This window comes from Hydra vulgaris, chromosome 11 (assembly GCF_038396675.1).
Source record: "Hydra vulgaris chromosome 11, alternate assembly HydraT2T_AEP".
Taxonomy (NCBI): Eukaryota; Metazoa; Cnidaria; class Hydrozoa; order Anthoathecata; family Hydridae; genus Hydra; species Hydra vulgaris.
Window position 1 is genome coordinate 55,855,350 of NC_088930.1, and position 14,169 is coordinate 55,869,518.

The 14,169-nt window shown below is 30.2% G+C and overlaps 1 protein-coding gene across 4 annotated transcripts in view; it reads right to left on the bottom strand.

The window, feature by feature from the left end:
- The window catches only part of LOC136086772 (small glutamine-rich tetratricopeptide repeat-containing protein beta-like), a 146,301-nt gene that overhangs the window by 21,589 nt on the left and 110,543 nt on the right, over positions 1–14,169 (bottom strand). For all 4 annotated transcript variants that reach the window (XM_065809255.1, XM_065809256.1, XM_065809253.1 and 1 more), the window contains exon 11: positions 13,759–13,860. In XM_065809255.1, the coding sequence (XP_065665327.1) occupies positions 13,759–13,860 (102 nt within the window). The remainder of the gene's footprint in view (positions 1–13,758; positions 13,861–14,169) is intronic.

A 14,169-nucleotide genomic window follows, 5' to 3' on the forward strand; every position in this document is an offset into this window, starting at 1 on the left:
ATATAATTCTTATCCTTGAAGCCTTGCACAAGTTTGATTCGAATTTTCCATTGTATTCACATGAATTTCCTCTTAGGCTTGTATGTGATAGTGAAAAAGACATTTGTTATAATAATATGTGTACAACATGTAAAGATGCTGAAGGTTAAAAAAAAGTTACAGAAGGTAATGGAAAGGAATATATTAAAAAAAATTGAAAAAAAGGGAAGAGTTGATGATCTTTACAGCACCTTTTCAAAATCTTTACCTTCTTTTCTTTGGCATTATTTTATTAAACAGAAACAATCAAAGACATATCGTGATTATAAGATCCAACTTCAAAGTAATCCAGACACAGCCGTTCTTCAAGTGGATTTTCATGAAAATTTTTCAACTTTGTGGCAAGATGAAGTGCAGTCAGCACATTGGCACAAGAAGCAAGTTACTGTTTTTACTGCTGTATTTTGGTACCAAAATTCATGCTCATCAGCTGTCATAGTTTCAGATGATTTAAGCCATTCAAAAGAATCTATTCTTGTATTTGTTCATAATTTATTATCTAAGCATATTGAATCTAGTGTTAAAATACTACAGGTTTGGACAGACGGGCCAAGTAATCAATTTAAAAATCGTTTTATTGCATCAGCAATACCCTGTTTGGAAGAACAGCATGATTTAAAATTATTCTGGAACTTTTTTGCTGCTTCACATGGGAAAGGACCAGTAGATGCTATAGGTGGGACCGTTAAAAGAATAGCAACGCAAAAAATAATCCAGAGAAAATTTATAATAACTGATGCTATAACTTTTCATGAAGCTGTTAAAAATGAGACTAATTTCAATGTCTATTTTGTTTCTATGGAAGATGTTATAAATACAATAAAAAAATTTAAAATTGATGAGTTATTTACAAAAGCACCAGCAAAACCAGGAATATTTGCAGCGCACCTAATTCAAAACAATAATGGGAAAATAGAAATGCGACCCTATTCAAGTGCCAAGTATTTAGTGAAACAACTTAGGTCTTCAGACGAAATCACCGAAAAACTTTAAAACGTTGTATATATGACAGCAATATAATATGGACGCGATTTGACACTGATATAGTATGGGCGTGTTCTGAAGATTACTATGTAAAAACTATTTTTATGAAGATGTAATTATATATTTGTCTAATCCTTCTCTACTTAGTTTTAAATTTATTAAAAAAAACAGCCCATTTACCTGGTTTATAATTATCCAAATGTGTCTGGTCACGCTGTGACGTCACACTGTGACGTTTACCACAAGTTAATTTAAGGTGCACCTGTTTGAAATTTAATTAAATAAATGTTATATTAGCTATAAAACTTGTAAGAGTAATGTCTAAACTTTTTTTTTAATGCCAAGTTAATAATTCAGTTCATTTATATTAGCTGAATTGTGATGTTGATCTAAAAACTAAAAAACAATGAGAAAATTTTAGTTACGCTGTGACGTTTTATATTTTCTCGCATGAACAAGAGGCTAATATATCCACCCTAATTTTTTTTCTTGTTTCTATTATGAGCTAACAAAATAGCAAAAAAAATTCTTTTTATATCTATTTAATAATAAAATATTGAAGGCTAAAGACAAAAAAAAAGACGGTTGTCACGCTGTGACGGTCGTGGAATTCCTCATTTATATATATATATATATATATATATATATATATATATATATATATATATATATATATATATATATATATATATATATATATTTATATATATATATATATATATATATATATATATTTATATATATATATATATATATATATATATATATATATATATATATATGCATATATATATATATATATATATATATATATATATATATATATATACAAATATATATTTTAGTGAAATAAAAAACACTTTTTAGTTTAAAATACATGTTTCGAACTTACAAAGTTCATCATCAGTTTAAAATGACCAATATAAAACTTTTTAATATATAGGTTACAAAGTAATTAAAAATCCATTAAAAGTTACTATTCAAAAAAACTATTTATAATACATAATTAAAATAAAAAATATAAAAAAAACACAATCAAATTTACAGTTAACATTCATTACGCAAAATGTAATGGACAGGATGTTAAGATAAGTTAGAACAATTCAATACCTCTGTACCTAACTTGTTTGTTTAACTCATGGTTCTGCCATTTTATATAAAGACTTTCTTTAATTTCTAATTCAGTTTCCCTATTGGCAGAAGCCAGAATGGTAAAACATTCTGCAGTTGCTTTATTAAAACAATCAATGTTGGATTTAATATGTTGGAATACATGTGATTTATTATCTTCCTTAAAATGTTCATCAACACATTGAGAAATGTGTCGGACAGTTCGCCCTATGTAACAAACATTACAGTTTGCACAATTAAATTTATAAACGTTAGATTTTAAATTTCTGGGAATAAATTCTATTAACAAAAAAAACTGTTGAATTTTAGTAGAAGTAAATGCCAATTTTATGACAAATTTCTCATTACAAAATAGCTTTATTAACTCCGACATTTTGTTTTGAGCGTTTAAAGATCGTTCACCGATATAGGGTAATTTAAAATATTTACATTCAAATTTAGGTTTTCAAAAAGTTCGGAGTGTTTAAGATCTAAATATTATTTTAAGGAATTATCTTTTAATTTATTAGGATATTGATTCTCAAGTAAAGTTATTTTAGTTGACTGAGTATTTTCATGTAATCCTGGCCAGGTGTTATTTATTTTAAATGTACAGTCAATAAGAGTTTAATTTAGCTCCAATTTGTATTAAAATGATGTAAAACTAAAGTAATTAGTCAATAGCCCAGTAAAAGTTTCTTTTTAGTAAATACTAGTGATGAGGTTATTTTGGTTTTCAATACAAACATCAAGAAAAGGTAATTTACCATTTTGTTCATATTCACAAGTGAATTTAATATTCAGGTGTTTAAAATAAAAATGATCAAGAAAATTTACACTGCCATTTTTAGATGGAAAAGATGCGAAAATGTCATCAACGTATATCCTATAAAACAATGGCTGAGTGCAGTTATACTTTCAATCCATTTGTTTTCAAATTCACCCATAAATAAGTTAGCTAACACACAGCCAAAGGAGAGCCCATTACAACTCTGTCAATTTGGTCATGATATTGACCAGGGGAAGAGAACCTGCGGCCCCCAGACACTGTTTGTGCGGCCCCAAAATGTAAAATTAAGAACTTAAATTATTTTTAAAATATTTTAGAGAAAATAATGAAATTTAAAAAATTACTTTATTTTTACATTTTAGTTATAGTAAAGTGTATGAATGCTAATGTTAATTAAGGGAAAAATTGTTTAATTTGGCAAAGCTGGTACAGTAGTAGATGATTGACAGAAATAACAACATAACAAAACAAAATGAATAAATAAAAACACCGTACGGATTTTTTTTTGTGACAGTAGAAATCAATTGACTGTAAGTTGTTGTATTATAATGTATATCATGGTTTTCTATTTATGTCTAATTTTTCAACTAGTGTCAAAATGTCAGTTCTCCCTAAAAAAGCAAGAACAGTGCAAGAGGAAAATCAGTCTTTTAATGAAAAATGGGAGGAAGATTACTTCATGATTCCAACCAAGGATATAATGCTTTGCTTGTTGTGTGACCTCACAATTGCTACTTTGAAGAATGCTACTGCAAAGAGACATTATGAAAACATTTTTAAGGATCATAAGTATGCAAAATGCATATGCAGTATGCAGTTTCATGTATGGATCCAGATAAAGTGGATAAGTATAAGCAGCTTCCTCTTTTTCGGCGAACAAATACGGACCGTTAACATGAGCTTGCTACAAATAGTTCTAAGCAATTAATCTCAATATGTCAAATGGAGGACACATATTATTCAATTGCTTTAGATGAGTCCACTGATGTGACTGATTCTGCCCAACTTCTGTTATTTATTCGGGTTATAACTGCAGACTTCAAAAGTTATGAAGAGTTGTTTGCTTTAGCAACACTAAAAGAAAAAACATGAGGCTGTGATATATTTGCTGCTTTCAAAGAAAAAATTTGTCAGGCTCAACTTTAGTTGAAAAATCTAGTCAACATTTGTTCTGATGGAGCTCCTTCTATGTGTGGAAAAAATGAAAGGTTCATTGCTTTCCTGAAAAAAGAATTGCCTGATCTAGATTGTCGGATTACATTTCATTGTATTTTCCATCAGCAAAGTCTTTGTGCAAAAGCTGCTACTTTGGATGACACATTAAAAAAAGTTATAGGGATTGTAAATTATATATGGGCAAATTCTTCACGCCATCGACAGTTTTGAAATCTTCTGCAATCTGATGAAGAAACATATTCTGTGGATCTTCCTTACTATTCCAAAGTGCGTTGGCTGTCACAAGGGTTAGTACTGCAAAAATTGCTTGAGCTTCTAAAACAAATTGAAGCTTAAAACTACGAAGATAGAGTCAAATTTTTAAGTTCTAGTTCAAAAGAAACCATTAAAAAGAAAATGTATATTGCTTGTATATACATACATATACATATATATATATATATATATATATATATATATATATATATATATATATATATATATATATATATATATATATATAGGTATATATATACATACATACATACATACATACATACATAGATATATATATATATATATATATATATATATATATATATATATATATATATATATATATATATATATATATCTATATATCTATATATATCTATATATATATATATATATATATATATATATATATATATATATATATATATATATATATATATATATATATATATATATATATATATATATTTATATATATATTTTGCTTGTTCATTCAATTAAAAAATAAAAAATACAAAAAAATGCTTTCAAATACATAGGAACGTTTTCACAAAATAAAAAATAAAAATATAAACAGACAGGGAGTCAATTAAGATATGGATGACCGAAGTCATTACAATCTTTTCATAGAACACCTAATTAAGCTTTTAACAAGTGTAAAGTAAAATAAAACTATTATAAAAATTCTAAAAAAATCAGTAAAAGTATACAAAAATAAGCATCTCCGTTATATATGTAGAGAAAAGACAATAAATAGAGTAAACTTATAAATATCAATTAAGTTGAATAAAAAATTTAACAAAATAAGAATTTTTTAAATGTAAATTCACCTCCTCAATGCAGAAAAAGGCTGTTTTATTTTACTTTAACTAGTATTTTTCCATACAATATCTAAATATCTGCAATATTAAAGGAAAAAATACAATTATGAATAAACAGAAAGTATATTTTTCCATAAAGTATTAAAGAAAGAAGTTTTTTGTAATTGTTAACTTTATTTCCTAAAGTTGAACAACTCTCTAAGGAGTGTTAAAATTTTAACAAAAAAAATTATGTTTTGCAAAAATTTTTAGAATAACCATTTGTGAAATGCTTTTTTTTTCTATTTTTAGTATTTATGAAGCAAAGTATTTATGAAAAAAGTATTTATGAAATATAATAATATCAAAGAATGAATATTTAAATAAAATATTTAGGATTTTTGAAAAATATTTAGGAAAAATATTTAGGATTTTTGAAATTTTATAAGCAAAAATATAATAATAAGAATTGAGTTATTAAATTATTGCTGGGTTTGCACACTTCCTTTTTCAACACTATCAAATATGGCAAGCTCTCTATTAAACATCAATGTATTTCTCAGTGGAACCAAATAATACCATTTATAAAAAAAAAAGATTTTAACTAAATACTCTTTTATTACTAACATTCTTCTTCTCATCGCAAGGCTAATCCTTTAATTGCAGATAAAACCTGACCTTTAACTAAATTTCTATATTAAGCAATTTTTTGTATATCAGGCAATTCTATATTGTTATTTATGGCGCAATCAAAATTTTTATAAAAAGTTTGCCAACTTTCTTGTTTACCGTCAAAGATTTCTAATTAAAGAGCGGGAAGCTTAACTGTCTTGCTAATAAACTTATAAACTTATTCGAACTTATATCATTTATATTATTTTTATTAATAAAATCTTCTATACCTAAAATAAATGATAAACTAAAAATGGTAAACTCTGTACTCGTAGTTTCTTCTTGTTCTAACTCCTCATCCACCTCAATCAAACATGGTATATTGCAATCAAACTGTGTAATTTTCAAACACTCATCAATGGCTTTATTTTTCAGACTCGTCTACTCATTCAAGTAATCTCCGTACAAACCACCACCCATAAGATTGTTAGCTTGATCAAAAACTCGCCTCACTGAATTGACGGCCACCGTTCGTCCTCTATGTTTATTAGCAAGATTAAACATCATAAGATTAAGAAAAGAAATAAATAACTATATTATATATATAAATGGTATATGGCTTTAAATACAACTGTATGGCCTTTCAAATTGAGACCTCGATCAATGAATTACTAAAACCTCCTATCAACAAAATGTCCAGTCAAATTGAACCGTCGCACAATGAAGCGAAATGGTCAAAAAGCGGCCAAAACTCAAAATTTTGTAAAGTAATAAACATTTTTATTAAATTATTTTTCCAATTCAAAAACAAACTTAAAAAGTAGGTAATTAAAAACTTTTCAAGTTGTAGACCCCTCCCCTTACCCCCTCTTCCCTCCCCCTCCTACCTTGAATTTTCAATGCAATTTTTTTTAATTTTTAGATTATAGAAATTATTCTAAAAATATTTTTTAAGTGAAAAAAATATTTACCTTATTTATTAAGCATTAATATGTAATCCCTGATTATATATACTGACAAGTGAATTTTTACATGAAAAAGTTTAAATTTGAAAAGATAACATTTATTAAGAAAAAAAATAACTATTCATCTCCCCTGAGGAGGTCCTGTACGTCAGGATAAAGGTTAGGACCAGAAAATGTCTTGGGGTTCCAAAAACAATCGAAGAGATGATAGGGTCGCTTCTTATTAGTAAATAGTGGAATTGATTCACCATCCCATTAAATCTAGATATTTTGCCTGTGTGACTGAGTCTTGCATTTCGTATGGCCTTATTTTGTGCTTCCTGAGCCTGCTCCGAATATGCTTCAATGAGAAGATCTAAATGCTCAGCTATTAAAAATCCATGTTCCAGAACCTTATGAAGTATAGGTGGCATAATCTACCAAGGATAGGTTTCCACTATCAGCTCAGAAGTTTTATAGCGGTATGCTTTAAAAGCTTCCAAGTTCAGGTGGAATCCACTGCAAACGGCATTCAATATGTTTCTTAGTCTTAAAATGATGTCTAGACTAACTTCCTGTCAGATCAGGTTATCCTGCTACTGGTAACATGTAACCCAGTACAATCTGCTTCATGTCCTGCTGCCTTGAAGGATACGCCTTTTTAGGCAAAGGCTAGGAGATGCCAACTCCGATTTAAAACACCCCCTGCCTTGGGGCTCTTGGATGAGTAAAGGCTAGAGATGGTGTCTCGATAAAAAAACTCATCTTGGGCAGATGTTAAATGCACCCAGCTACTGTCTTGTAGAAGACCTCCTAGGCAAAGACTTAAGGGGTAAACAGATTCTATCTGTTGACCAGCCTTGCACCCCTTCTTCATCTATTAGGCTGGCGCAGATGTATTTTAATACGTTGTTTTCAGTTTAGGATGTTGAATGCTGGATCTTCTTGACTCAATGCATGGGTTTTGCTTTTGTCTCTGTTTTTATGACTAGGCAACTCATTCTATTATCTCCTTATGAGGGTACAGCTCTAAAACTCAGTTTTATGGTTCTGAGGCCGGCTGGTAGTCAGGTTTCACGAACTCTGTGGTAGCTCTCAGAGAGGCTGATTCCATCAACAGCTGAAAAATATCAAAGTATTTAACAGTGCCATGTTGCGCATGGATGGTGTTCCTGTTTGTACTTTTGGTGTGCATTGCGGAGGCCACATTTGGAGCCCTTTGTTACGGCTTAGGGTTTATTAGTAGTAATGAGGCAATTGCTTGGGCTATTAAGCAGTGTTCTGAGTACTATCTATGCTTTGAGTCAAGTTCTTCAATCTAATTTAAAAAATGAATAAAGTACCAAAAACTATAAAACACAAAAAACCATCATCATCACCAAGTTCTCTAAACTTATCATTCACTAATATTCGTGGTCTTTGAAGTAACTTTTCTTATGTTGAGTCTTATCTCTTGCAAACTTCACCAGACCTACTTGCTCTTTGTGAGACTAATTTGAGTTCGGCTGTCTCATCTTGTGATCTTAATGTTGATGGTTATCTTCCTCTGATTCGTAAAGACTCCAATAGTCACATGCTTGGCCTGGGCATTTACATTCGTAAGAATTCACCTGTTTGTCATGAAACTAGGTTTGAATCCACAGACTATTCTTTAATGTGCTTTCGTTTAGCACCACTTCACTCTATTGCCTTTCTCTTTGCTCTATATTGCTCTCCTTCATATCAAGACTGCACTCTTTTTGACGTTATTTCTGATCATATTGACCAAGCCCTCTCTCTTTATCCATCAGCTAACATAGTTGTTGTTGGTGACTTTAATGCTCACCACTCTAAATGGCTTGGCTCTAGTGTCAGTGATTCGGCAGACATTAAAGCCCACAACTTTTGCCTTTCTCAATCCCTAACTCAAATAGTCAACTTTCCAACCCGCTTTCCAGACAACCCGAATCATTTACCTTCTCTACTTGACATATGTCTTGTTTCTAATCCTAGTCAGTGCTCAGTTTCTCCACATTCACCCTTAAGTTCTTCTGATCACAGTTTGATCTCTCTAAAACTAATATCTCATTCTTCTTCATCACCTGAATCCCCCTATTATCGAACCTCTTACAACTACAGTAAAGCTGACTGGGATTCTTTCCGTGATTTTCTTCGTGATGGCCCTTGGGTAGAAATCTTTTGTCTTCCTGTCGACAAATGTGCTTCTTAAATAACTTCGTGGAATCAGCCTGGCATGGAATCTTTTATTCTCTCTCGACGATTCCAGGTCAAGCCTCACTCTCCTCCATGGTTTTCTTCACACTGTGCTGCTGCGATTGCCAATCGAAACCGTTACTTCCATATTTATCAGCAAAACAATTCTCCAGAAAACAGTCTGTTTATTACTGCTAGAAACAATTGTAAAAAGGTTTTGTCTAACGCCAAAACCCGCTATTCTCAGTTCATGAAATCTCGTATCTTATCTCAAAAATTAGGTTCTCGTGACTTCTGGAGAATCTTTAATAATATCAATAATAAGGGCAAATCTATAATTCCACCTCTCTTGTATGGTTGAGACTTCGTCACCTCACCTAAAGACAAAGCCAAATTGTTTGCTAGAAACTTTTCATCAATTTCATCTCTTGATTCCACTAGTTGCGTTCTACCTGATATTGCCAACAAACAGGTTGATCAATTGCTTGACATTCATATTACTCCAGCATCTGTATCTAAAGTGATTTCCTGCCTAGACTCTTCTACAGCTTGTGGCCCGGACAACATACCTGTTATTGTCTAGCAGAAGTGTTCTCCGGAGCTTTCATCTATACTCTCAAAACTATTCAACAAGTGCTTATCAGAGTCTTGCTTTCCAGTCTGCTGGAAAGCAGCATCTGTTATTCCTATCTTCAAAAATTCTGGAGAGCGATCCGATTCGTCTAACTACTGTCCCATAAGTCTTCTTCCTATCATAACCAAGGTTTTTGAATCTTTAATTAACAAACACTTAAATTCTCATCTTGAATCTAATAACTTACTTTCTGACCATCAATATGGATTTCGATCTTCTCGTTCTACAGCTGATTTGCTAACAGTAATAACTGACAGGTTATATCGTGCATTAGATAAAGGTGGAGAGGTTAAGGCCATCGCTCTTGATATTTCAAAAGCTTTTGATAAAGTTTGGCATGTTGGTCTTCTCCATAAGCTTTCTTCTTATGGTGTATCCGGCAACATCTTTAAGATCATTGAATCCTTCCTTTCCAATCGTAGCATAAAAGTTGTCCTCGATGGACAACACTCTTCTTCTTATTCTGTAACTTCAGGGGTTCCTCAAGGTTCTATCCTTGGCCCTATACTCTTTTTAATTTACATTAATGATCTTCCAGATATTCTCACATATAAGGTGGCATTGTTTGCTGATGATACTACCATTTATTCTTGTCGTGATAAGAAACCATCACCCTCTGATTGCTTGGAGGGGGCATTTGAGCTTGAAAAGGATCTCACTTCTGCTACAGCATGGGGCTCACAGTGGCTGGTGAACTTTAATTCAGATAAAACTCAATTTTTTTCAGCCAATCGTTATCGCAATAATTTAGATCTTCCTATATTTATGAACGGTGATGTACTCGATGAGTCACCTACTCTTCATCTTCTAGGATTAACTCTTACTTCCAATCTTTCTTGGAAACCATATATCAAATCAGTTGCAAAACTAGCATCTGCTAAGTTTGCATCTCTTTATCGAGCTCGTCACTTTCTTACTTTGGATACTATTCTCTATCTCTATAAATCTCAAATCCAGCCTTGTATGGAATACTGTTGCCATATCTGGGGCGGATCTTCTAATGATGCCCTTTCTCTTCTAGACAAGGTGCAAAAACGCATTGTAAACATTGTTGGACCTGCTCTCGCAGCCAACCTCCAACCATTATCACATCATCGTAATGTTGCTTCTCTTTCTCTTTTCTACAAATATTATAATGGGCACTGCTCTAAAGAACTAGCGTCTCTTGTGCCATCTACTATAATTCATTCTCGTGTTACTGGTCATTCAATTAAGTGTCATCCTTTTTCTGTGACTGTTCCTAAGTGCTCTAAAAACGCTTATTTGTCTAGTTTTTTTCCTCGAACATTAGTTCTTTGGAATTCGCTTCCTTCATCTTGCTTTCCTGATTCATATAATTTGCAATCTTTTAAGTTGTCCGTCAATCGTTATCTTGCTCTACAATCTTCATCTTTTCTCTTTCAGTAACTTCCAACTTTAATTAGTGGCTGCTTGCAGCCTTGTTGGAAGCAACGTTGTTTAAAAAAAAAAAAAAAAAAAAAAAAAAATTCCTGTTATTTCAGAGAAAGATTCTGAAATAACAGGAGTTATTTCAGAATCTTTCTCTGAAATAACAAGACTGCTAGAAATGCCCTCCCTGCAGTGTTTCCTGTATCAGTATTTCCAAATCCCTGCTTAGGAGTATCAACCACTAAGCTTAACACCTCTCTAAACTTTCTTTTAATTTCTTTTTTTCGAGATTTTACAGATAATTTATCTTCTGGAGATTGGGAATGGTATATTTTAATATCCATGTTATATCCCAAGTGTAGAATGAATTCAAAAATTCGTATCCAACAGCGCAGTGTCGATAATCCTAAAGCTATAAGCTTGCTTGTTGCAAACTTTTTCTCTAATTATATCCAGCTTGTTCATTTCACTAGGCTTGGCAGAACAAACATTACAAGATTGAGTTGAGTTTGTATCTGTTATAGCATTCACTGCCTTGCCTTCCAACACGGTCATCTCAATTTTTATTTTTATTTTTGCTTTCTGGTTAGAGAAGGGGATTTGAAGTTCAAAATCTTGAAGCCTTTCTATTTGCTTCCTAACATCTATTTCTTCATCTCTTGTTGACAGCTTTTGTTTCTTTTTGGTATTCATGTGAAGAGGCCTGCAAAAGTAAGGGCTTGAAGGGATCGGGCCAAAACTACTATTAAAACCCTTATAAACATGCTTAACTAGAAACAAATTAGCAATTACACACAAAACCGTACAAACACATTAACAACAATTATCCACTTTAGTTATAAACCACACATCATGTAAAATTTAACATAATATAATCACATCATGTTTACAACATCTGTATTCAAGATTCAAGAAATATGGATGAAACACTTTTCCAGGCGTACAATTTAAAACAACCTCATTGTGGGGGGAAAAATATTTTACACATTTTTATTTTTTATGCTTATGCCCATAAATCCATTTTGGGCATTTTTTTTTTAGTTATCCATAATAACATCCCCTAAGATAAAAATGTCACTTCAGGGTGGAACTCTGCGACAATTTTGAGATATATTATTTTCAAAAACAATATTTATCGCAAAATTTATACTTTCACCTAATATTTTAATTACTCATTTGGCAAAAGCTATATTCAATATTTTAAGCTTTTTACTTTTGAAAAAGATAAAAGAATGCCTAAATCAAGCTTTATGATGAAAAAAATAAATAAAAAAATCATCTAAATGAGTAAAAAAAAAAAAAAAATTAGAAAAGTATAAAAAGTTCGCGAATTTTAGCCAACTTTTTTTACCTTCTACTAGGTAAGAAAAAATGCTTCTCCGACTAGGATAGTAGACATGAGAGAACCAAAATATATATTTTTCTTATCGTTTGATATTTTTTCTAATAAGTTGTAAAAAAAAAATGAATGAAAATGATGTATTAAAAAAATTCCACTTATGGCCACTTTTTGAGCTTTTCACTTCATAGTGCATCGTAGCAAAAATAATGATAATCGTAGCAAAAATAATGATAAATAATAATATTACCTTTGACCTTGACTTTATATATTAACTTAAATAAATTTGCGTACAATAATACTTAATAAATGAATTTTATAAACCTCAATTCTTAATAATATCTTAAATAGTTTTCTTAATAACATCTTAAATAGTTTTCTTAATAACATCTTAGTTTTTTTATTCTATTCTTAACTAAATTCCTTTAGTATCTTAAATAAATTTCTCAATTAATAATCATGAAATACATATTTCAAAACAATAATTAAATGCAATTATCACATAAACAACTACAATCAGGAATAATAATTTATAGTTAACAATCGCAAATTAATCCAAAACTTACAATTTAGTTTTAAACAAATTCTAACGTATATCTTTAAAAGAAATTTTTATTAGCAAATAATAAATTCACTTAGCTAATTAATTGATCACTATTCTTTCTTTATATATCGCTCCTTTAATTTTGTTATTTAGTCTCTATCGTGGACTTCAGGTTTTGAAATATTTTTTGGGACTTCATATTCTTTCTGTATTCTCCGTGGGCTCCATGTTGTTTTACATAAGAGTTGTATTGTAAAACCAGTTCAAATTATTTTAATTAATAAGTATATACAAATAAGCGATAAACACAAAGAAGATATCGTTGATCACAGCTAGTAGTAGAAGAGTTGTTGTTTGATAGGTTACTACAAGAGAGCGAGGCTGCGATAAACACACTACTTATACACATTGCCAATTAATTTTTCATTAATAGTTTTTAATTATTTTAATTGCAGTTATGTATTAAGCAGTTTTTGTAATGTTGATTTTAATGGGTTTACATAATTTTATGCAATGGATTTAAAACATTTGTAAGATGAGTTGAATTCAGGTAAATAAATATTTGGAAATAAAAGAAATTTTGTTTCAAGCGAGAAAATTACAACAACTTGTTTAAAAAGTGAAAATATTATACAAAACAAAATTATGATATAAGTTTCGCATTTTAGGGCTTTTTATAAAACTTTGAAAATTATAAAAAGCTTGATTTTAGAGTATAAGATATAAGAAGGTTGTTTAAACTAAATGTCGATGTTAACTAAACCAAGTATAAAATAAAAGTTTAAACTTTAAAGAACCAGAAAGACTTTATACTTTACTTATAGACATTCTTACAAAATTGCATATACCAAGTTTTACTGACAATAGTTTAAATTATAATTAAATATTACATTATTTAACTTTTAAAAAACAAGAGTAAAAAATGTGTAGTCAAGTAAGTATAACATACCAATTTGTAAATATATCCAAATCTGAATCAGTAATGTTGGTAAGAAGTGGTGAAAAAGCATTTTGGTGCATATCTGATGGCAACATGTTTAAATAAGGTAACCTAAAATAAAAATGGACTCATCGAACCATCAACTTTTAACTACTTTAATTTTAAGCGATCACAAAAACAAATAAAGGTGTTAAAGAGCAAGAGAATGATGGACAGATAATTTGAAAAGTTGTAGGTTGTATAAGTCAGAAAAACATGAAGATGGGAACTACTGAAATAAAATGATGGACAGAAGATTCAATAGATTAAAGGTTGTTTAAGTCAGAAAAACATGAAGATTGAAATTACACTAATAAATGATGGACATAAGATTTAAAAAGTTGAAGATTGCATAAGTCAGAAAAACATGAAGATGGGAAT